This window comes from Aulostomus chinensis, chromosome 2, assembly GCF_037954235.1.
Source record: "Aulostomus chinensis isolate RoL2024-O1b breed Wild chromosome 2, RoL_Achi_v1.0, whole genome shotgun sequence".
Classification (NCBI taxonomy): domain Eukaryota; kingdom Metazoa; phylum Chordata; class Actinopteri; order Syngnathiformes; family Aulostomidae; genus Aulostomus; species Aulostomus chinensis.
This window is the reverse complement of record NC_141321.1, coordinates 19,986,420-20,011,508: the sequence shown is the minus strand read 5'-3', so window position 1 is coordinate 20,011,508 and position 25,089 is coordinate 19,986,420. Positions and strand designations below refer to the sequence as shown.

Below are 25,089 nucleotides of genomic sequence, written 5' to 3'. Positions count from 1 at the left end.
GTTTTTTTTTTTTTTTTTTTACTTGTAAAGAACTGACTTTGCATGTCCAAATATGACATTGAGGAGGGAGGGGATGAAGTACCACAGAACACTCTGTAAAAGTGAAGCAGTCAATGAATTTCCAGTTTGTTTGTGAAATGAAAGGGGATACTGCTTAGTGCACCCTGGCCCAAGTAAATATTTATCAAAAGCCAGACACAAGGAAGTCATTATTTGCCACTCCACCCTAATATCACCCTTGCCTCCTCCTGATGTTTGGAAAAGAACACAATTTGAGCCAATGCAGTGACAGAACCCAGAAAGGCACACAGAGGGCTAGTATATATAGAGCTGCCCACAGTGTTTTTGATTCCTTTCAGTACAAGGTGTGCCACTGTGTGCTGTCCTCTAGGACCCTCAAACATGGCACGTCTGACCCTCCCTGTCTTCCTGGTCGTTTGCCTCTCTTTGCTCCACTGCAGCTCCGGCCGCCCACCACGCATCAAGAAGGCTGTGTCGCCTCGTCCGTCCGGTAACTTCTTAAATGACTCACAGCTCACAGATGATGTCTTCGCCACTGATGATTATCTGACCTGTTTTCCTTGCTTCTCTGTCGAGATGCAGCTACAGAGGAAGATGATGTGAAGTCCCAGCTTGAGAAGCTGTGGCAGGAGGTGAATTCACTGAAAGAGATGCAGGCATTGCAGACAGGTATCACACTCACTGAGCCAAGGAGGGGAGTAGGGCCGGGTATCCTTCAAATATTTCTGATACAGCCTGACTTTCATACTTTTTTCTGCACCCGTTAAAAGATTTTATTTTTTCAAAATGAAAATGACATTATTCATCTTTAGTCGTCAGCTCCTTTGAATTTTTAAACACTCATAATAATTTTACAAACAATTTACCAGAATGTGTTTTAACCTATCTATTTCAACTCTTTAGCTTTATATTTCAGCATGTTTGTGTTACAGAATAATAATAAAAAAAAAAAAATCACAACTTTTTTTTGGAAACTATTTCTGGACTATATCACAGCTAAGCTAAGTATTCATGATAATATGGACAGCGACATATTCTTGAAATTACTGGTATGAACCTCAGCCCCTGTAATGAGCATGTTGGCTTTATTATGCAGCTGCCTCTCTATTAGCGCGTCTATGTGCGTGTAAAATATATTTAAAAAAAACAACTTTGGGAGTAGTGAATGATAAAGCAATCAGTAGTATTAAAGTAATTTCACTGTTGCCATAAAAATATCAAAGGTCGATACTCAGCCCTTCGTGTAAGTGGAATTAGTGATTGTAAAGAGTCAGAAATGAAATATATAATTACACCATAGATAGATTCCTAAGTCTCATGGAACTTCATGCTAGTTTAAAAAATTTGATAAATACAAACTATGTGTTATCATTTCTATTAAAGATGTCTGCATGACTTCTCTCAGTATTTACTGATTTCTACACTGAGGTTTAATCCAGGAGTGAACACTCTTCCCTTAGTGAGTCAAGTCACCAGCAGAGAGCAGCAGCACTCAAATTGTCAATAAAATTGTACAAACAAATTTGGGTTTGAACACAGCCGATAGAACATAAAAGACCAATAATCATATGCATCATAGTGATTATTTATGTTATTGTCGCTAGTTCCAGAGAAAAATTAACCTGTTTTTGAACACTTGTGAAAATAAATAAACTTAAGAACAAGAACTTTCTGTTTTCAGTGTGTCTCCGTGGGATGAAAGCACACAAGAAGTGTTATCTCACAATGGAGGAGCCCAAACATTACCATGAAGCAAATGAAGACTGTATTGCACAAGGGGGAACTCTCGCCACACCACGGGATGTGATGGAAAACAATGAACTGAGAGATTATGCAAAGAGGAGTGCTCCAGGAACCAAGGACTTGTGGATTGGTGTGGCAGACATAGTGAAAGAAGGCCAGTATGTTGACGTAAACAGCCAGCCTGTTGGCTTCTTGAACTGGGACCGCTCCAAGAGGCAGCCCACAGGAACCAAGAGAGAGAGCTGTGTCGCTCTGTCTGTGATAGCACAAGGAAAGTGGTACGACGAGGTGTGTCGCAGCATGAAAAAGTACATTTGCGAGATTGTCATTCCTTAAAGGCCACAGACTGGTAGTTGACTGGTTGGTCTTTCATGAGGGTCAATCAATAAATGAATAAAAGTATACAAAATCAAATGTACGTGTAGTCCAATCTGTGCCGAACCTTGGTGAATGCAGGAGAGGGGACCTTCACCTCAGGTCAGAAGAGACAAAGATGGTGTACTAAACTCAATATTACAGGGCAATGCCTGCTTTATTAGTAAATAAATGCCCAAAAATAGTCCAGAAAAAGAAAGGACAAACAAAGGGGACTGGAGACCCCGGCCAAAATGAACACAAGGACGGAGGATACTGGGCCAACAACACTCCTAAACCTCCCCCTGAACCTAAATTCAGAAATGATCCTAAAGCAACAAAACAGATGAAGAACTAGACTACCAGTAGTCTCATTGTTACTCTTTCATATCATCCATATATCTTCCAAGTACAAATTAGTGTTCTGCACAGTTTGTTTCATTAGCAACCAAGTTGCACACATTGACACCTGTTACCCGCCTGGTTTTCGACCATCTCACCATTTTGTTGCTCCATATGAGGACATCAGGGTGAAGTATGCAATAACCAAACCCTGCGACAAATGTATCTCTTCAATTGATTGGTTGATTGAAAAGAAACTAATCACAGACTACTCTGATAATCAATCATTTGAGTCTTTTTCAAGCAAAAGCATCAAATATTTGCTGGTTCCAGACTCTTCGATAGAAAAAAAAAACAAAACCTAACAATGTCACACATCTTTTTGAGCTGCGGGAAAGTGCGATGAGCCTTTTTACAATTTTCTTGACATGTAATAGACTGAATGATACATTGATTAATTTATTATCAAATTAATCATTACTGCCCAAACTGAAAATGTATAACATGGAGAATAAAAACAGATTCCAAGTCATCCGTGACCTTGATGACCTATCATCCACTGAATGTCTCAGCTCCTGCATCATGGAAAAGGCCTCCTTCTCCTTTGGTTAGGAAAGATCAAAGAAGGAAATGAATTGTATTATGCTTGTTTCCTTATTCTACAACGCCTTTTTATCTTAGCGTGCATCGTTAGCTCAAAAAAATATGGCTCTGTACTTTGGGTGTTGTGAACACCTTCCAAGTCTCCAAATCTCCTCTGTAATACTTCTTCTTCTGAGATACTGTATATCGGACAATATTATTTAGCAATATCAGTCTTTCATGTGCATCATGTGCTGGGTGATTTATACCGATATGGGCTTATTGAAATAGAAGTATGGCAATAAATCATAACAGCATATTGGCGTCTTTAACAAACGACATTGCAACAAGGTTTTTCCAGCAAAGACGGCTCTGACTAGAATGTTTTCAAGATTTACAGCTCGGTCTGCAAGACAGCTAGTAAAATGGCATCACATCTGAGACAGAAAGTCCTCGCAGTAAGTTCCTTTGAAGTTTTTTTTGTTTGGTTTTCTTTGCTTAATATGGGTGTCATTCCCAAAAATCCACTGTCGGTGGGCTCAAATCAAATCATTGTGAGATCTTCAGTCTTCAGTCCACCTGACTTGTCTTTGCAATGTGAGAGGAAACCCTGCAACAACAGGTTATACTCCTAAAACTAACCTTGAAAGAACAGGCAAACACACAGGAGAGGACAGTTACCAAACCCTGACCTTTCATGCTGCCTGGATTTCTAGTTTTTGGTTTACAATGCTGCTGCTACAGTCTTCTGCAATGTAAAAATATCTAACAATATTGGGAAAAACAACTCATCAGATGTATTAATCCTTGACGAAACATAATGGACAGTTTATTAAAAGTATCAGGAAAAAGCTCAAGGGTGCAAGAGGTCGAGTGGCCAATGAGCCAGAGCCTCACATTATCCCTGCACAGTACCCTGCAATGCAATAACTACTTCTGAATATATCTACATTAAAAAAACAGAGTCTACATAACAAGTTGTCCTTGAGCGTTTTCTAATAATTTGGTATGGATTGTAATTTCTGTAGCAGGTTGAACTGGTTGAGAGACATTTATTCAAATTCAGCTCACAAATCAGTTACCATCTGGGGTGGATGCCTGTCAGTAGTTTTGAGCAGGGCAGGTGGTTTGGGATGGATGATTAAATACCGTGGTAAATACATGCACTCGAATCATATATTTGCTGATTTGTAACGTGCACATTTGCCTTGATATTACTCATGAAATAAAGTGAAAACATTAGAAAAGTGGACGCAATGCCAACTCGCTAACCAACATCCTCTAATGCTCAGCAGTAACATAAACGCGTAACCATTAATGTCTTGTTTTGAGTGCGTCCGTCGTCTCTGTCCTTTTAAAACAATTAAAAACACACAGACACAAACCTACGTCATTCTGGCCGCACACATCACGCACGCTTGTCTGGATGGAATGTGACGCCAAAGCTCCTAAGTGAAGTCTCGCGGAGTAACACACCGGCCATTTTTCTCCATTTATAGCAGGACACTTTGTGCTTGGGGAGTGTAACCGAGAGTGTTGCGATCATCACTTTGATAAGCCTGCAAGTTTGGGCAAGTGTAGTTTTGTTATCCAACCATACAAACTTACAACAAATAGAACACAAACAATGTTTGTGCTTACCTCTGCAAAGTTTCTTCGCTGACATCCTTGTCCGGATAGAGGCTTGACTAAACTGTCGCACAAATGGAAATGGTGCCTAGCGAGGAGAACCAGTTCGTATCCAAAGAGGTGAGGTGATCGAAGACCCGGGTTTAGTTTGGAGAAAGAACCGCGGGGGTTCAGCTGTCACCTACACAGACATTGTACATTAATGGTGTCAAAAGTTTTCCGCCACTTCAGGTGCATACGATGTAGGAGAACAACATAGAAGCTAACTCTCAGCAGCTAGCCGTTAGCTAAACATGACTTGGACGGCCTAACATGACATGGCTAACTAACATTAGCGTCACAGCTAACAGTAGTTAGCGTTTGGTTTTACTACATCTCTGACAAAGTGAGCTTATGTAGTCTACATCTTTACAGCGTTAGCATGACTGTTGATAATTTATGCCAAGTGAATTTAGCTCTCCCCTCTCTTATAAAGTTTCGTAGTTGACATTACGTTAACCTTCCAAAAAGACGACATTTGTAAATACTAGATAGCCTTCTAGGAGGTAAGCTAGCAGCGTTAGCATTCGGCTAGCTAATGTCGTAAGCTGTTAAAGTCCGACTGGTGGCAACAACTCTTGATGGCTAATCTGTATTCTTGAAGTTATTTAACCAAGCAACAACATTTTTTGACCTGGCTGGTGTTAATTTTAGTTAGCGCTTACCTCTAACCATACTTGCACAAATGTGCTTCCTGTGAGTCTTTGCAGGTTGTTTGAATGGGACTTGTAATAGTAATTGATAATGTTCACGTTAACGCTAATGTTAGCAACACAAATGCGATAGCTAATGCTAATTTTGGTAGATTTGACGTGCGTGTAACGTAATGTTAATGTAAGTATCTTAGTAGTTATCTGGGTCCTCCTTGTCTCTGGATTAGAAGTATTTGCCCAACCTATTCTGACATCCTTTATGAACTCAGTTGACATTGTGACCAGCTGTGTGTGTCTCTAGTTTATCCTGCTCTGTGTGCTGGTTAGCTGTCGTTTCTGTGAAAAATGCCAACTGAATTTACTTTGTATCGCCCCTATTCCACGATATCATCAGTTTATCTTTCAAATAAGCAGAAGTTTGCTCGATCGATGTAATCAGCCTGCAATTTGGTTGCTGACATTCACTTCAAGTATGAATTTTCCCACAGACGTAACATTCCTGCAGTGACGCCAGTGTGCTGTTACGCGGGCGTATATGTAGTCAATAAAGTAATCTGGAATCTAAATAGTTAATTGGAGTTGATTTGATGGCGCTTTGGCTGTTCTTGCGTCAGCCGCAGTGTCATACGTGAAGCATAGGACGTCACATAGGGCTGGTGGGTGGACTTCATGATACAGCACTCATCATTCATATTACTAATTCTTGGTAGTCGTGATTTATGTCAGCATTTATTAACGGATATCAGTTGTCCAAACTGTTTACAGCTTTGTCTGTGATTACTCATTTCAAAGTAACTACTATGCAACAATATTTACCTGATGTTGCTGAGGTGCAAAATTCAGCTTAAGCACAAATAGAAGGTAGTTCTCTGTGGTATGTTCACAGACATGTCAGAGGCCTTCTTTCTTTGTCTGTTGTGCTGTGGATCCTGTCAAGTAAAACATCCATGACAGGAGAACCCCAGTCCACAACAACTCAACCTTAAGATTTAAGATAGATGGCTACTGAGTAGCTTTGTGTTATGATGTCATTTCCAGGTAACCGAGTCTGATCGTAATTGCCACTCTTCGTCTACATTAGGGCTGCAGTATATTGATATTATATTGACATTGTGATATATGAGACTCCTAAGTGTTGTCTTTTCCTTGTTTTAAAGTCTGCATTGCAGTAAAAGACATTCCATTTTCTTAACTTTCCAGGCTGTTCTTGCTATTCTGATACTTGACTTTACTCACATAAGCATCAGATCCACATTACTAATGCACCAATATTCATCCTTACAGCACTCTCTCAGATTTGATATTCAAGGTATTTGGTCAAACTTATTGTGACATTTGACTGTTCTTATCGCCAAGCCCTTATAGTTAAACTGTGTTCCAAAGTTGAACCAATAAACCCAAGGTATCGCCAAGCTTCACGCAGTAATGCCCAGCCCTTGTCTTTATATTTTATTTGCAATGCAGAGGATGTCTTGTGCTGTGCTACAGCAGGGAGCTGCTGCATTAATTCCTGTGTGTTAATACAAAAAGAACAATGTTTACATTTTGAAAGTTCCAATTTTTTGCAGTGCACAGTCAATTAAGTTACCAATCCTGTCTATAATTATGATCATTTAAGGATTGCATTTTTAGTGCTTCTGTGTTTTAATTGTACCTTCTAAATCAAATTCAACATGTGAGAGGAGCTACAAGATTTGAAACCACTAAATGTTAACCAATACTTGTTAAGAGGAATTAAAGTAACCTCAACATAACTGTGTAGTTTGTCATATTTGACTCGCTCAATTGTCTCTTGTTTGGCTGAACAGGCATTTATAGTAGTTTTTATGAATTTGGTTCAAAAGTTTCATTCAAATGAAAACATTTGTCTTGCCAGCCACTAAAGAAATGCAGTAATTAATGAAAATATTTTACAGTATTAATTCTTATGATGGTACTGTATATTTCTACGTTAAAATCACATTTTTTGCCATCCTTCAAGCAATACCTTGATTTTGCTGCAGTCATTGACTGAGCCATTTAAAGTATCAAGCGTTAAAATGCAGAATGAAGCATTGCGCCATCATTGTAGAGGTGCATAAATCTTTTCACTTTTTTCATATTTGTTGCAAGGCTGCCTTTAGACTCTGAATCCATCATCACAATAAAATATCCTATTCCCTTTGTTGACTCTTATTGGCGGCACGGTGGTGCAGTGGTCAGCACCGTCACCTCACAGCAAGAATGTTCTGGGTTCGAGCCCTACCCTGGGCACGGGATCTTTCTGTGTGGAGTCTGCATGTTCTCCCTGTACCTGCATGGGTTCTCTCTGGTACTCCAGCTTCCTCCCACAGTCCAAAGACATCAAGAGGGGACGAGGCTGATTGATACTCTAAATTGACTGTAGGTGTGACTGTGAGTGTGAATGGTTGTCTGTCTCTATCTGTTGGTCCTGTGGTGGACTGGTGACCTGTCCAGGGTGAACCCTGCCTCTCACCTGAAGGCTGCTGGGATAGGCTCCACCCCCCCCCCCCCCCCCCCCCCCGTGACCCTTAACAGGATAAATGGTAGAAAATGGATGGACCCACTTTTTGAAAACTTGCAAAAAATAAATAAACGTGAATATTGCACCTAATGGAAATCAAATGAAATGTTTATCATTGTTCAGTTGTTCCACTGCCTTCATTGGCTGCTGCAGCTAACGTATGCTAGCTGCTGTCACCACTTGGCTGTAGCTTTTTGTGCGTGTGCACTTCATAGAAATGGATGTCTGCGTCTTCAACAAAATGTCAGGATTAGTTGTGTAGGAGCATGATGACTGTTGAATCTTCTTTCTGCAGCTTTTACTTGCAGGATTTTAGTTTTTGTGACCAATTGTGGTTTGTTACATTGTATATATGTTAATGTATTGACATATTAGTTGTACCATCATTTCTTTGCCATTTTGACTTAAGTTGTAGCTATAAAGTATTTGCGCCTGTGCTTTGCAGTACCTGTGGCTTCATGGCTGCACCGTGTGATTATATCCATGGTAAAAATAACCTTTAATCTCATAATACACCCGTGTGTTGTTAGCTGCAGCTGCTTTCATAGGACCTGTTTGTCACATTTTGCAAAGATCATAAACACGAGAGACGCAGCTAAAGCTTTCATACTTCCTGTTCCATTACAAGGCTTGTCATCCACACAGAAGCAGGTTTACTTAAGGGTCACCAGTCAGCTTCATGCAGTTTTTGATGGTAATCATCATGTTTTTGTTGCTGTGTGTGTGTGTGTTAATGTTGCTTTCTATCACAACTCTCTCCACACATCATTTAGGGTGTATTTTGGAGTTGCAGGCAGAGTATTTTTGATGAGATGAAGAGGATTTCTGAGGTAGTTATGCCATGTGTGTTTGTGTGTGTTTGTGCTGTGTTATGTGGGAGAGGGAGCCCACAATAAAGCATGGTGTAAGATAGTTGCATGACACAGCATTACAATGGCTGTCAGAATAGAGATGCAGTCAAGACATTCTTCAGTGTGCTATGCTGATGCATCGCATCTACTCCAGCATGTTCAGCTTATTGGAAACATACGTGACCTTGCTCAAGTTTGATAACTCCATGATTGTGTAGTCATTTCAACAGTCAGCAAGATGACTTGTGAAAACGATGATACTGATCCAGATGTTGGCAGCTGGATAGGGTCTGACCAGTGTCCTTCCCTCAAAACATCACATACTGATCAGACAACCCTTTTCCGTAATATATTAAATCTGCCTGCCAGTATTTACTACTATTAATTCAACATATTGCAGGTTTTGCTGACTGTGTTTTTGCTTGCAGTGGTGAACTACTACCTACTTGGAGTCAAGTTATATTTGTGTAGACGGTGTACATAATGGAAGTAGGGTAATGTTTCATCCGTAGTAGTAGTAGTAGTAGTCGTAGTAATAATAATAATAATAATAATAATAGTAATAGTAGTAATGCTATGTGTCTTCTGGTAATGACATGGTGATGTCATGTGTACTAGGCAGTATGTAGTACATGATGTTTGGAGTAAATCGGAGGTTATGTAGTCTACAGTGCATTTTTGAATTCTGGCCCTGGTGATTGGTGTGAAAGTGGCAACTCTTTAGTGGTTGGATGAAAACAGTTATGAACTGAATATGCAGTTGTCAAAACTACAACCCGTTCTTTTATGCCGAGTATCATTTGGTATTTGATAATTGATCTTTTTGGCACAGATGCCAAAAGAATTATCAAATGTTAGATTTAACTACAAATTGCATTAAAGTTGTCAGAATCCAATTAGTTAAACTAAGAGCTCAGATAAGGATATGCCTAATTGAACCGGATTTTTGATCCTCACTTCACACCCTTCTGTACTATGGACTCATTTCAGTTTTTGACAAAAATCTCTTAATGCCCAAGCTCAGTCGCATGTTTTCCAGGAATGTAACTAACTTCTAGGAGGTTGATCATGTCAGTGCTACACCATGATTTGAGGTTTTATTTTTCCTCTGTGTACTGGCTTGGTTTTGAATTTTTAGCTTTTCACTAGTTTATGAATCTTATAATATGCAACTACAAAGTGAATGTAGTTTTCATGTCTGGTTAACTTTTTCCCACTCGTCTTGAATCACAGATCCAAAATGCAGCAGAGGAGCCCAGAGTGCTGTGTATAATCCAGGACATCACTAGTGCAAAGACTGTCAATGAAAGGTTGACCCTCAACCTGCCTGCATCTACCACCCTCTCTAAACTTTACGAAGATGTTGCCCACAAAGCTGGATATGTGAATGACACCTTTGACCTCGCCTGGGGAAATACACCCGACATGGTTAGTGATGAATTCATCTACACGGTTGCCACAATTTTTTTTTTTTAACCCATGAGATACTTATTCTCCACATCCAGTGCAGGAAAATATTTATTCAAAACACATTTACATCTGTTCACACACATAATCTGCTGCTGCATTTATTTGAAGTTGGCCGTGAGGATTGTGTTTTCTCACTGGTTGTTACTCCGTTTTGCATGCAAACAAATATGCCGCCTGTGCGACCAATCAGGAGTCTCTGACTGGTTCAAATACCAATATGTTCCTTTTTCCTTAGAGTTTGAGTTCAGTATTCAAACAATAACCCATTTCATGTATTTAAGATAAGACCACATAAAAATGGATATGAGTTTGACACATAGTCTCTTTGAATCTACTCTGCATAGACTGAACCAGGTCATGACCTCAGTGAGTCCGATAGTAATATTGATATGAGTGAAAGTCAGCGTGCCAACAGTTTTCTCTCTTCGAGTGGTATTTGAAAATGGATTTTGACATACTATTGTTCACAGCTACAAAGTAAACAAAGTGTGTGGGAATGGTGACAAGCAAGCACTTTTTTAAGCTCACACCACTATAGCAGGAATGTGAACAGTCAGTGTTGTCTATATGTTGGTGTACATACTATTCCTCTTTCTTAAATGAGCCCAGGCTAATCCTGCTGCTGACCCAGGCCAAAGCCCAGGTGCTGTGCCTGTTGTTATCTCACTGAGTAGGTCAGTGGCTTAAGCTACTGTATGTTTCCACTGCAGCTCCCTGCCCGCTCATCCTCAGCTTACCCAGCAGAAAGAAAGTCTTTTGCTACACAGTGTGGCTCACATGTTGACCTCAAGTTACTTTCCTTGTATGCATCAATACCAAGAATTTACTGAAAATGATTTCAGGGCGACTTTAAGTCTTCTTGTGAGTTTCTGGTGTTCGCAGTCAATAGAAGCCTGTTTCTTTTATTGCTGTGTTTGCATTTCTTGGAATTGTTGAGGTGAAAATGTCAGGACTGGTGATTTTTGTATTGTGTTTCTAGGCACCACTGGACCACAGCAGTGAGATGTCTCTCTTGGATTCCGGATTTGAGCCTGGTGGTAAGAGGAATTTCCTCCAGCTTACAGACAAAGATGGAGAGCAGCCCCAAGTTGCATCGGTGAGTGGTTGAGGATTTGGTTGTTGTTAAGTACAATCTGATGTGATGAGGTTGGTCCTTCTGGTTATTGTTGATTAAAAGCTTCCCCTCTATGTTTGTGCATGCAGGATGAGTCAGGCACAGCAGATAGCAGTGGACTGGATGACAGCTCTCAGGAGCGCTTTATTGGGCCCCTTCCCAGAGACGGTGCTCCAGGCTGCAGCGGTGACTATAGTAGTCCATCTTACTCGTACTCCTCCATCCTCAGCAAATCAGAGACAGGTGAGTTTAGGCTGAGAGTAAAATCTGCTTCATCATTCCTTTTTGAACAACCGCAGCTGACATCTTAATAATCCTCTGTTTCCTCCACTCTAGGATATGTGGGCCTGGTCAACCAAGCTATGACCTGTTATCTGAACAGCCTCCTTCAAACACTGTTCATGACCCCAGAGTTCAGAAATGCGCTCTACAAGTAAGGAACTTGTCACTTGGAGGTCTTTACTTACAGTATGGTATTGCTACTCTTTTGGCACTAAACTTTTGTTTTTAACTTGTCTCCAACTTCAGCTGGGAGTTTGAGGAGTCAGAAGAAGACCCAGTCACCAGCATCCCCTACCAGCTGCAAAGGTTGTTTGTTCTCCTGCAGACTAGTAAGAAACGGGCCATCGAGACCACTGATGTGACGCGGAGCTTTGGCTGGGACAGCAGTGAGGGTGAGCTGTTATGCTCTATTTTGACTGCACTCACATGTGTCTGTGTGTGTTTATTTGTGGGAGAAGGATCACGTACCTCTGCTTTGTGTGCTCAGTTGTACATATTGTGCTCTTCTTTTTTTTTTGTTTTAGCTTGGCAACAACATGACGTCCAGGAACTGTGCAGAGTTATGTTTGATGCCCTGGAGCAGAAATGGAAGCAGACAGAGCAAGTAGGAGAAAGCAAGAAGTTAACTGAGATTTTTGACAACAGAAAATCAGCAGCCAGTCCAATGGCTCCCCCCACGATCAAAACAAAAGGCCCACTGTGGGAAAAGTGAAAAGGGCCTGGAGGCCTTAGGGTTCGCTGTTTCTTATCTCAGGAGTGAGCTATAAACTGCAAACACTTAATCCCATGTGCATTTGTTCAGCCATGTGGTCTGCACTCATGAGCTCCTAGTTGGGACAAAATAAACCCGTGATTAAGCCTCACTGAAAAAATAAATAACAGTAAGGGATACATGTGTTACCAAGGAACGTTACAAACACTCCTCATGACTAGTTAACAGACCTTTATTAGTTAAATTGAATTCTCCTGTAAAGCAAACCTGGCTTGTTTATTGAATTTATGTTAACATGTCACTGTACTAGTACGCTTCATGAACAAGCTGTCTTGCTAAATGAGACTTAATAAATGTCAGCATGTCAACATTCTAACTGCAGTTCAAATCTTTTGAAAGAAAATAGCTTAAATTGATGAAAACTGACCAGATGTCAAGTGCTTTTTTTCACTTATAAACAAAGTTCATCAAAGGTAGCAGCTGAGAAAGTCTGAATGCTCTTAAAGCTACACTGTATTCAGAGTAACCTAAGATCAAGCTAAGCTAACATGGGCCCTTCATGTCAGCCAGTGTAGTTAACATCAAATCCAACTGATGTAATATCTTTCAACCTTTTACATGATAACTGGTACACAGTCCACACATTCTTAACATGACAATCACATGTCCTCTGTCCTATGTAATATGACTGTTACAGAAGTCCAGTTTCGAATCTGAAAAGGCAGCTTTATGACAGATGAGAACTTTTTGATTTTGATATTGAGGCTCTCACGTGATCGGGAGAAAAGTAAAATTGTACCTTTCTTAATATTTCTGACTGGGCGATATGGACTAAAAATAAAATCTCTGATTTTGTCACAAAAAATTCGATTCACGATTTTTTTCAGATTTTTCCCTGTGGGTAAATGATTCCACCACAGTAAGCTGTTTTTTCTGTGGGATTTTGTTGGTTATAGCGGTCTTGTTCCCCTCGCATTTCTCCCACACAGCTGCATGCCTCTGTTTTAGATGCTGAAATAAGTTTGTTGTGCTGCTGCATTTTGTTGCAATGGGGTTCAGACAAACTTTGCAGCGTGCAGTCACTTGTTCAACGTCTGTCGCCGCAAACCCAAACCAGTTCCAAACCGCTTACAATTGTACTCTTTTCTTGGAAACAAACTTCTCGCTCTCGTTATCCATGTTGCTGCTATGCGTGCGCAGGAAACAAGAGGGAGGGGAGAGGGGGGAAAGCCATGGAAGCTCCTGGGGGACAAAAAGTGCGCCGTAGCAAGAGGAGTTAAAAACTTCTAATTTTTTATTTTTTAAATCGTCCGCAACAAAAAACTTGAATTGATAAAATCGATAAATCGCCCAGGCCTACTGGTAGGCAGTGTTATGCAGCAGTTAATACACATTGAGGCCTTCTATCATTTGTAAGGAATTGCATTTTATAAACCAAAAGAAAATGTGAAACACGTCTGACTGCGTGCCTTCCTGTCCTCAGGCTGACTTGATCAACCAGCTGTACCAGGGCAAGCTCAAGGATTATGTCCGTTGTTTGGAGTGCGGCTACGAGAGCTGGAGGATTGATACATACCTGGACATCCCTCTTGTAATCAGACCCTTTGGAGCCAGCCAGGCCTACGGCAGTGTGGTACGTTTCCCTCCATGTTGAATTTCTTTTGACAATTGACATATTAGCATCACATCAAAGGGGCCTTGACTTCAGTACTGGAAGCAAAATGTATAACCATTTAGTAGCTGTATCAAATAGCCCACAATCCAAATGGACCTGACCCTCATTTTGCTGCCACAGGAGGAAGCTCTGCAGGCATTCATCCAGCCAGAAACTCTGGATGGGCCCAACCAGTACTTCTGTGAACGCTGCAAAAAGAAATGTGATGCTCGAAAGGTGAGAACACACTGAAACGTGATGTTCAGAGAATACAGTGTTCTGCTTTTGACCTGCCTCTTCATCTCTGATAAATGTTTCTCTGCACAGGGTCTGAGATTTCTGCATTTTCCGTACCTGCTGACACTGCAACTGAAGCGATTTGATTTTGACTACACCACTATGCATCGCATCAAGCTGAACGACCGCATGACTTTCCCAGACGAGCTCGACATGAGTCCATTCATTGATGTGGAAGATGAGGTGATTTCATACATGTCTGCTATAATGTACAACAATATTTGAAGGCAAAAGTCTTCAGGACATAGAATTATTTAAAATTCCATCTGGTTTGCAGCAGCCTTTGTGAACCAGGGTGGTTCTTTTATTTATATCCCAAAGCTGAGAATTACCACTCACCCAGTGTGAACTCTCCTATTAGTGATGCACAGATTGGCTCTAACATCATTCCAATCCACATGCATAAATCTTAAAGCCGTTGCCAATCCGAAGGAGTTATTTTCTCTCTCTGCAAGGGTAAAAAATAGACTGTTCTTGGTTTAGAACTCTCCTTTTTTGGGCAGCAATTCATATTTAAATGGAAGGTTACATTCTGTTATTGATGGTCATTACCAAAGACAAGCCCAGATAGAAAGACCGAGCTGGCACGAGCAGCACGTGAGCAGCCAGCAGTTCAGCGTCACACACGGATTGGTTGTACCCGAGGAAAAACTTAAACTGAATCCAAATGCAGCTCTGCACCGTTGCATGCACCGGTAATTTATGAGCTTTTTTTTTTTTTTTTTTGAGGATGTAATTGAAAGTTGAGCATTCATTTTTTCCCATATATAACCATCCCATACATCGAAAACATCACCAAACAAGGTAATGCAATGCACATTAAGCTAATCCACGCTGGGCAAATCTCTGTATTTCACTGTACATGGAGTTTGTTTGGCCACATTCCCACGCTGGCAGAGGGATGCACACTGAGCATGCACACCAGACACTTAAGCTGGCTGAGACAGCGACTTCCGTTTAGCCCGCTGCTGACTTGAATGTGGATAAAATTTAAAAAAAAAAACATGTCTCTCGCTCTCTCTCTCTTGCTCTCTGTGTGTACAGTGTTGACTCCAGAGATTTGCAGAGTATCAAAGATCATAGTAAATGCACTGTGTTCTGTTTTTAAATGGCGTTCTGTCCAGAAGTCACCTCAGACAGAAAGCTGCACTGACAGTGGAGCTGAGAATGAAGGCAGTTGCCACAGCGACCAGATGAGCAATGATTTTTCCACTGATGATTGTGTGGATGAGGGCATTTGCCTGGATAGCACCAGCGGCTCAGAGAGGGTGCTGAAGCCAAAGGTAAACACTCCCATCACTCGCTGAAGTGTCAGGCCGATTGTAAATGTTCTAATTTTAATGGCAGTAACATAGTGGAGACTGATGGCAAATGCAGATCCCATAAGGCACAAGGAGGAATGACAATTCTGTTTTATAAAATACAACTGAATGATGAACTACATCTACTTTTTACTACCACAGCCACTTTTTTACTGACTGCTTGTGTTGGGAGCACTGCATGTTTATGCTAAACTACAAAGGCCACCAGCATGGCAAGGCAAGGGAGGCTGTCTTGCAAGTAGAATTTTTGTTGTTTTTTGTTGTTGCATCCTACATGTACAAGTGCACAAATTTGCTTAAATGTTTCCTCACCCCTAAAATCTCTTGGATCCACACGGACTGATGGGTCCATCATCTCCCCCTGTGTGGCTCAGGCTTTGTTTAACTCAGAGCGAGGACTCTACCATGTGCACACATTTTTTACATCAGCTGATATTAGCAACCAAAGCATCACAGCTGAAAAAATGCTGTGCTTCTAAAGAGCTCTCAAGCGCTCCCAGCTGGGTATTTTCAGAAGGGTGCCTGGGGAAAAAAGTCCTTTGAACACTGGCTCTTCATGATGCTAATTTCTTCTGAATTTATCTCTGCAAGTGTAGCTGTCTTTCCAACTGCATTCATAACTGCTGACAATCCGTTGTTTTTCATGTTGAGTTTGATGATGTCACAAGTTGGTTATTTCTTTTGTCCGAACAAAACCAATACTCTTTTATCTGATTGTAGAGTTTGCTGACCTTTGAGCTGTTCTCTGTCATGGTCCATTCGGGTAGTGCAGCGGGCGGCCACTACTACGCCTGTATTAAATCCTTCAGCGATGGCCAGTGGTACAGTTTCAATGATCAGCACGTTAGCAAGGTCAGTTTGAGCCCTTGAATGATCCATTGAGTCCTCCTTGAACACTTCTATGTCGGACAAAGTGACGCACCAGACTATTTCAGTCTCAAATATCCGGGAGGGTTGAGAACAATTGGACTTGTAGATTTGTGTTTGTCTGCAACAATTCCTGTGTTTGAATCAGCCCCTCTGGATATACAATGGCCTGGATGACTAGACAGACTGTCACAAATGCTCCTCACATCAGTTTTATATGCTAATCATTGTCACCACGATGGTACTTGTTGAATCATTGTCTGCACCTTGCTTTTTTTTTCAACAGATCACCCAGGACGATATCAGAAAGACTTATGGGGGGTCCTCAGGGAGCAGAGGCTATTATTCCAGTGCCTTTGCAAGGTCAGTTGTCTCTGTTTTTCAGTGGTTTGACACAAGAGGATCCTTAATCACTCTTCAGGCACTTTCCCCTCACATGGCACAGGCTCTACTGTCCTCCAAGCAAACCTTGTAGATTAGTAATACACAGATTACAGTTTCTGCTCCTGTGGTTAATTGGAGCCTCGGACAGGTCATAAGATGAATTTTCTGATTAATATCAGATGGGTCACAGCTCATGAAATTATTGTCTACATTATGAATGGGGACAATATGAAGCTCAGACGGTATGAAGAGGTAATGTGAAAGTACTGCGCATCACCGATTGTTCGGAATTGTCATCATAGCATGACAAGCTACTACAGTTGCTGAAATGTTTCTGAAATTTGCTGGTCTGCTCGATTGAATGACCACCAAATGACGCCGTGGTTGCTATGATGACCAGCTACACAGAGAGGTTATGGGCAGTGGATATGTATAGTCGAGGCAAGCTGGTAGTATGTGGTGGAAAAGCGCAGTTATTTCTTTTTGAATATACTTTCTTACATTCATTTCTTTAATCTTTTCTTTCCCAACAGCTCTACAAATGCATACATGCTGATTTATAGATTGAAAGATCCCTCAAGAAACGCAAGTAAGAAGTGTATTTATTCATTCTCACCACCAGGACTGTGATGACTGAGGGCCTCTAGATGTTGTCGTTAATGTTACTTGCTCATGATTTTTCAGTGCGTAGTTTGTCTTTTGATACTGTGAAGAAGGACAGTACATTTTAATTGACGCAGTATTATATCTTTATTTGCTACAAATCTAGTGTGTACGATTTGTAGGGATGTGCAAAACTATATTCAACAGTCACTGGTTGTTATTTGATTATGAATTCAAGATCACTATGTTTGTGTCTTGTCTGTAGAGTATTTAGCTGTGGAAGACTTTCCAGAGCACATAAAGGGTTTGGTTCAGAAGGAGAAAGAGTCTGAAGAGCAGGAAAAGAGACAGAGGGAGATCGAACGCAACACTTGCAAGGTACACGATCCTTTGGCTTGATTCAAGATCAATCATTCTGCCCCTGAATGAGGTTCAGATGAGACATCACATCTGCATTGAGATAAGTTGATCTTATATTGCTCTCTTGCTTTTTTTGCCATCAGATCAAGCTTTTCTGTGTGCATCCTGTGAAGATGATGATGGAGAGCAAGCTAGAAGTGCACAAGGACAAAACTCTCCAAGAAGCAACAGAGATGGCCTACAAGGTTTGTCACAATATCTTTTAGTGAGACTTTCACCTGCCTATGACATAACATGAATGTAACATTAACAAAGAAAAAAGAACATGCTTTAAGTGGCCACATGTTATTACAGTAAATACAGCTGATTTGAGCTTGGATTAACACTGGTCATGGTCCATGTTTTAGCTGATGGAGCTGGAGGGAGTGGTACCCCTGGACTGCTGTCGCTTGGTCAAATACGATGAGTTCCACGAGTACCTGGAGCGCTCGTATGAGGGTGAGGAGGACACACCTATGGGCCTGCTGCTGGGAGGAGTCAAGTCCTCGTATATGTTTGACTTGCTGCTTGAGACCCGCAGGCCAGAGCAAGCGTTCCTGCCTTACAAACCTGGAGGTCAGTAGCCTGGTACTGCACAGTCAGCGAGAGGTGATGGAGATAATCATGTTTTACAAAGTATCATTCAGTTGTTATTATGTGCAAGATTTTTTTTTTTTAAATTTATTTCTGCATGCAACTGTGCTGCTGTTCCCCCCAGAGGTGATGGTGAAGGTTCACGTTGTGGATCTGAAGGCTGAGAGCATCGCCCCTCAAATCAGTGTTCGGGCGTACCTGAACCAGACCATCTCTGAATTCAAACAACTCATTGCACAGGTTCCCTGGTCTTGGCTGTGACTTCTTCATTCTTTAACATCATATCTCGGCATTTCTAACCTGTAAGAATTTGAGATCAGTACTTCATCGAGGCATTCTGGTGTGTTTGTTCTCAGGCAACAGGGCTAGCTGCAGACACTATGCGGGTGGTACTGGAGCGCTGCTATAATGACCTCCGACTCCTCTATGTTCCAAACAAAACACTGAAAGCGGAGGGTTTCTTCAGGAGTAACAAGGTCCATACGCTGTTTTTCTCTCTGACTTGAGTGCTCACATTATTGTGTCGATTTTTTTGTGGCTATTTGACTTCTTTTTCTCCTGTTTTGCATTTTGTTTAGATTTTTGTCGAGAGTTCTGATTCAACTGACCATCAGGTCACATTCACAGACTCACTGTTGTGGAAACTGTTGGATCGTCATGGGAACACGATCCGACTTTTGGTTTTACTACCTGAGCATTCTCCTGGCACTTTGGCCAACAGAACTATTTGCCAAAAAGTTGGCGGGGACTCTGATGTACCCTTTGAAGGGTCAAAAGAGAACAGGAAATCTGTGGAGGCTATCTTAGAGGAGAGCACAGAAAAGTTAAAGAATCTGTCCCTGCAGCAGCAGCAGCAGCAACAGCAGCAGCAACAGCAGCAACAGCAACAGCAACAGCAACAGCAACAACAGCAGCAGCAGCAGCAGCAGCAGGGCTCCAGCACCAGTGACAGCCAGAAAAGCTCTGATGCTAGCGACTTTGAACATATCGAATCCCTAACTCAAGAGGTTGACCCAAACTCTTCCCCCGGCATGGCTGCAGACAACAGAGACTTGGAGAACCGGATCAGGACAACAGTTGGTTGCAGGGGCGGGGCCTCATCTGATCCCGAGACTCACTTGGCCTGTGAGGAGCGCTCAGACTCTGAGATTAACAATGACCGTAGTACCAGCTCAGTGGACAGTGACATTCTGAGCTCCAGTCATAGTAGCGACACACTGTGCAATGCAGACAGTGGTCCCATCCAGCTGGCCAATGGCCTGGACTCTCATAGCATCACCAGTAGCCGTCGCTCCAAAGCCCACGAGGGGAAGAAAGAAACCTGGGACACAGCTGAAGAGGATTCAGGGACAGACAGCGAGTATGATGACAACGGGAAGAGCAAGGCAGAGGCCCAGTACCTGTACTTCAGAGCAGAGCCTTGTTCCCAGGACTACTCTTCCTGCAGCATCCAAAAATGTATGAACCTGTCCTGTGGATTAAGAAGTTTTAAACTCTTAGTTATCAGCTTTATTCACATGACATAACTTCTACTATTAAATGTTAAAACTTAATTTTTCAATTCCTTGCACCTGCATTTTAAACTGAGATCTATTGGCTTAATTGGGAGGGTAAACAAAACAACCGTACCAGTTTTATCAGGTGTGTTTGTCTTGGAGGAAAGAAAAATGACAAAATGTTGTATTCTGTGTTGTTCTTCAGGTTTGGTGGTTCATGTGGACAAAAGGATAACATTAGCAGCATTTAAACAGAACTTAGAGCCCTACGTGGGAGTCACCTCCACCCAATTCAAGGTGTTTCGGGTGTACGCCAACAACCAGGAGTTTGAGAGTGTACGGCTGAATGAAACATTGTCATCATTCTCTGATGATAACAAGGTCAGGATCTGTCTGATTTTAGCAGCTCATGAGCTAACACTGAATAGATCTACATGTAACATTTCATACTTTTCCATAGATAACTATTCGACTCGGAAGAGCACTGAAAAAAGGCGAATACCGAGTGAAGGTTTATCAACTGCTGGTGAATGAGCCAGAGGTAAAATTAGAACCAGTCAGCTGTTTCCATCATCTACAAGAGTAAACTTTTAATGATGTGACTGTAGTGCTGAAGGTGGCAATAAGAGATGCTGTCTGCGTTTTGTAGCCCTGCAAGTTCCTCGTGGACACGGTGTTTGCCAAGGGCATGACTGTCAGACAGTCTAAAGAGGAGCTGCTTCCTCAGTTGAAGGAGCAATGCAAACTTGACCTCAGCATTGACAGGTCAGCTTACGCATTTATACACACATGAGTCACCAGGGCAAGCTTCAAGGAGCATACCTTTCAGCCTGAGATAAAACATCTGTTGCATATAACACCATCTCTGTGTGTCGCCAGGGTGCGTCTCAGGAAAAAGACATGGAAGAATCCAGGCACAGTGTTTCTGGATTACCATGTTTATGAGGAGGACATCAGCATTTCCTCCAACTGGGAAGTTTTCCTGGAAGTGCTTAACGGTAACACCTATTCTGTGGTACTTAATGCAGAACAAATAATGTTGTGTGTTGTGTTTGTCTGTCTTCAAAGGCTTTAAAAATTAATGTGGTTTTGTTAAAAGTTGCAAGCCCCTTTTACACATCCTGGTCAAGACAGGAATATTGTACCTGCCCGTGTCTACCAAAAAACACAGAGATCGAAAGTATTGACAGCACTGAATTGATGTGTGTGAAAGGGTCAGAATGCCACGGGAATTCACAAGCTCTTGCAGTTTTGAGCACTGTTTGGTTTTGCGAGAACAAGCAAATAGCAAGCAAGAATATCTGTGTAAACCTGGCTGCAGTGTAGGTAAAACCCCAAATAATGAGATCCAAAAAATTAACTGCAAGACAAATAATGTTCCAGCAATCGAAAGATCAACATCACATGGATGGAATTTTTGTGCTGATGCTCAACCTGATCTGTGTTCCACCCTCTGTTCCTCAGAACCAGAGAAGATGAAGTCCATGTCACAGTTGGCTGTTCTCACCCGGAGGTGGAGCCCTGCTACAATGAAGCTAGGACCCTTCCAGGAAGTGATTCTGGAGAGCAGCAGTGTAGAAGAACTCAAGGAGAAGGTGTGTGGGAGTCCTGATGGAGGCTTTTTCTCCTCTTCTAACCACACGTCTCGTCTCAGGTCCCTTGTTTCTGACACAATCGTACACACCAATCCAAGGAACCAAGGAAATGTCTCCACATTTTGGGGGGGAAGGTGCAAAACAACACACTTCTGTTGTTGACACTTCAAAACAATTTATTTTTTCTCTTTGCAGCTCAGTGAAATGAGTGATATTCCTCTTGAAAACCTGGAGTTTGCAAAGGTATCAGAGACACCTTGACACACACACACACACACACACACACACACACACTGCTTCAATCTGTACAAATTTGAAAATTAGGAAATGTGTAATTATTGGCAATTCTTCTGAAATCTTCATGGTGACAGCAGTTTGTTTAATACTCCCTTCTACTCTCACTCTTCTTCCCAATATCTCCACATCTGGGGCAGATCTTGACATTTTTCTGTGTTACAGTTTTGATCAGGCAGTGGCACCAATATTGGCGTTGATGCAATGACTTGCAAACACATATTATTAACTGTTACGTATCACTGCTTTGTGTTCTACTTTCGTTTTGAGAGGGTTCCTTGTCTGACCTACTTCAACAATTCCACATAGGCATTTCAACATGTATATCATGTTTAGAGTTGCAGTTAATAAATGACTTGAGGCTGTTTGGAGGTTATTTAAATCCTGCTATTTCTCTGAAGAGGACTTTTTTGCATCAAACTTTCAGCATTAAATAAAACAATTTTAAAATGAGCCGCGTGCTCTGGAATCCTCTTTTTCTCTGTAGTGTTCCAAGCCCTGATATAGGTATGTGTCCACATCTAAGCCAGCTCACCTCTTACTTTGACCAGCTCGCCAATATTCCAGACTTTTAGAAAACACACCTGTCCCATCCGGTATGCCAAGCTTCACTCTCATCTTCTTTACCATTCTGTCTTTGACTTTGTGTGTCCAGGGTAGAGGAACGTTTCCTTGTGACATCTCTGTACTGGAGATCCATCAGGATTTGGACTGGAACCCTAAGGTGTCAACTTTAAACGTGTGGCCTCTGTACATCTGTGATGATGGTGCGGTGGTCTTCTACAGGTAACGTGAACAGCTTCTCTTCTTCAATTTACTAGTAACAGCAAAATATCTCATCTCATATCAAAAACCCTTGAACCAAAAGAATATATTCAAGTGGAAACATAAGGACTCAAGCAGACAACTTGAATTGTGTTTGTGGAGGAATTTTCTTTTTCTAACTTAAAGAGTGTGTAGCTCCTTGCAGCCTGTCAGCTGTTCTCAGAAACTAAATTAAAAAACAAAAACTGGTCTTGTGACATTTTGCAGCTTCCTGTTATTTCCTCTGTTTCTAAGATCTTGTTGGTGGGAGCAACTGTTGTCATTGACACCTTGGCTCTTCTGCACTTCTTGTCTTATCACATCAGTTGATCCCTAAGCTAATGGTGACCGAAGTGTTACAGGGTTTTCAACAGATGTCAGCAACCCCCTGTAGAATCTCTAATCCCTAATGGTTCTTGTGTTTTTGCAGGGACAGCACAGAGGAACTTATGGAGCTATCAGAGGAAGAGCGCAATGAACTAATGAAGAAGGAGAGCAGCCGTCTGCTCAAGACTGGACACCGTGTCAGTTACTCGCCACGGAAGGAGAAAGCCCTCAAGATCTACCTAGATGGAGGCCCTGCCAAGGACCCAGGGCAGGACTGAGTCCCAGTGTTCCGCCCTGGTTGTTTGGATTGTCTGGTTGCTGCAGTGAAGCAGCCCGGCTGTGGGACTCACCCAGAAATGACTTGAACACCAAGCAGCGCTGTGAGGCTGACATGCGCTCATCCTCTCTGAGCCCCTGGACTGGCTCAGACACCCCATCGTGCACTATTGTGTATTGTACTGTAAAGTTTAAAGGGAATTTCGAAAGCTGTTCAATACACAAAAAGATTCAGATACTGTATAGAGAAATCAACGGAACGTAAAGCTCCAGAAACGGAGGCAGAGATGTTAGGACTGTGAAACCGGGCTGGAAGGCCTCCATTATGTCTACTTAGTCTCCCATCCGGTCTCTGTGCTCCTTGTCATTGGGTGTTTCTCATCCTGTTTTGGACATGGTGTCAATTCTGATTCCTCCGTGATTATGTAAGTCCATATGCGCACACTTCCTGAATGCCACTCAAATAGAAAAAATCATTGTTATCTGAAAACACTCACCTTTACTTTGAATATTGTACAACCACAAACTACTTTCCCAGCCTTCCTGGTGAGGCCAGGCACAACTTCTCACAGATTTTGGGAAGCTGGAAGTCATCATCAGAAAGATGTCTTGAATCCAAAAAGCATCAGTCAAGATTTTTGAAGGGAGAGGTTGTGTTCTGCCCACCAGTGCTCCGATTCTCCCTGAGTAACCTTGTCTTTGTGGGTCGTTCTTACTGCTGCTCTCTGTGCTTTATAGGAGCTTCGCCTCTGTTCCGTCATTTCCACTTAATTTAATGATACGTAGGCTCAGTCCTCTTCATCCTGAGTAGAGTTTAACAAAACCCAGTATAGTCTACATTAAGAACCTCCTTTTTTGGATTTTTTTTTTTTTTGTAAATTATATTTTTCTCCAGACTTAAATCATTCAATTAGGTCTCCTGAGCTTCCAGGCACACACACCTGTGTATTTACCTTTAATTTAGAAAGTGGATTTCTTTGTTTATTTGCACCATGTGATCTGGGTGAATACGTCATCTGTGTGTGTGCGCGCGCGAGCCTGTGCGCTCGTGTGTGCGCGTGTGCGCGCGTTAGTGGCGTACTGAGGGGAGGGAAATCTCTTGGTCTCTGGCAGAGAGCGTGAGCTTGTTTTGGCGCTTCTACCCACTGCTGCTTGATAGACTGACACCAGAGGGTGTAGAAAGCCCGCTGGACTTCTCTGTCAGCCCGGGCAACTGCTCTGAGGACTTGAGCTCAGCATCGCCGCCCCTCTGGGGGGGTTGATGCTGCCACCAGCTATTCACTGTAGAAATGCCAATATCTGATGATGAATCTTTTTTTTTTTTCTGTGTTGTTGATGTTTATTTCTTTTGAGATTCAAATCCTGTGTGAAAATAGTTTAAGATGATTTTAGAAATTAATTAAAAGGCTTTTTTTCATAATGGGCGTTTTCTGTCACTGTAAATTAAAAAAAAAGGTTTTTCAACTCACTCTCCATTTATGTTATGTTTATTAATGACAGATTCTATTCACCTTCCAAGAGAAGGTGTGTTAATCATTTATTTATAAAGCCAGGGTAACACGAGGTTGCACGCCAGGCTAAATCAGTTTATACAGGATTCATGCAGTCCAACATAAATTCACTCAGGTTTTATTTACGTTAAAGTTTTCAAAGTGTGAAACTTTCAACATGTTAGTTTTTTTCTAGTTTCCAAGAGCTTGACACTATAAATGACTCAGGACAGGCTGTTTCCTGTATTTGGTGTACTCTGACAGTACGTAAAATAATATGAAGCTAGCTTGGCTAAATAATTGACTGTTTACTGTTTTAAAACTGAACTAAGTTAATGTAAGAAGGCATTCCAAGCTGACTGAATATGCTA

The 25,089-nt window shown here is 41.7% G+C and overlaps 2 protein-coding genes and 1 long non-coding RNA gene across 6 annotated transcripts in view; 2 read left to right on the top strand and 1 right to left on the bottom strand.

Annotated features, from left to right (window-relative positions):
• Nucleotides 1-5,850, bottom strand: part of LOC147269351 (uncharacterized) — a 21,440-nt gene extending 15,590 nt beyond the window's left edge. For both annotated transcript variants that reach the window (XR_015109896.1, XR_015109895.1), the window contains exons 1-3: nucleotides 5,376-5,850; nucleotides 4,684-4,852; nucleotides 573-662 (exon numbers count right to left, since the gene is read on the bottom strand). This is a non-coding gene — a long non-coding RNA (uncharacterized LOC147269351). The remainder of the gene's footprint in view (nucleotides 1-572; nucleotides 663-4,683; nucleotides 4,853-5,375) is intronic.
• clec3a (C-type lectin domain family 3, member A) lies at nucleotides 365-2,164 on the top strand. The gene is made up of 3 exons (XM_086183409.1): nucleotides 365-511; nucleotides 604-690; nucleotides 1,703-2,164. Exons 1-3 carry the CDS (start codon nucleotides 403-405, stop codon nucleotides 2,098-2,100), a joined length of 594 nt encoding a protein of 197 aa, XP_086039535.1. The 5' UTR covers nucleotides 365-402; the 3' UTR covers nucleotides 2,101-2,164.
• On the top strand, nucleotides 4,472-25,089 carry usp47 (ubiquitin specific peptidase 47). 3 transcript variants are annotated; one of them, XM_086183333.1, is made up of 28 exons: nucleotides 4,472-4,791; nucleotides 9,972-10,166; nucleotides 11,188-11,304; nucleotides 11,412-11,565; nucleotides 11,659-11,755; nucleotides 11,851-11,996; nucleotides 12,129-12,208; nucleotides 13,800-13,949; nucleotides 14,112-14,207; nucleotides 14,298-14,450; nucleotides 15,395-15,550; nucleotides 16,310-16,441; nucleotides 16,743-16,819; nucleotides 17,374-17,429; nucleotides 17,709-17,821; nucleotides 17,947-18,048; nucleotides 18,211-18,418; nucleotides 18,561-18,676; nucleotides 18,793-18,912; nucleotides 19,015-19,894; nucleotides 20,138-20,313; nucleotides 20,393-20,473; nucleotides 20,582-20,697; nucleotides 20,812-20,930; nucleotides 21,397-21,527; nucleotides 21,723-21,770; nucleotides 22,477-22,607; nucleotides 23,056-25,088. In XM_086183333.1, exons 1-28 carry the CDS (start codon nucleotides 4,747-4,749, stop codon nucleotides 23,228-23,230), a joined length of 4,170 nt encoding a protein of 1,389 aa, XP_086039459.1. In that variant the 5' UTR covers nucleotides 4,472-4,746; the 3' UTR covers nucleotides 23,231-25,088. The 3 variants fall into 3 exon arrangements, with proteins under 3 accessions (XP_086039459.1, XP_086039452.1, XP_086039468.1); XM_086183326.1 differs by having other exon boundaries at nucleotides 15,392-15,550; nucleotides 23,056-25,087; XM_086183342.1 differs by lacking the exons at nucleotides 4,472-4,791; nucleotides 9,972-10,166 and adding an exon at nucleotides 10,941-11,069 and having other exon boundaries at nucleotides 15,392-15,550; nucleotides 23,056-25,089.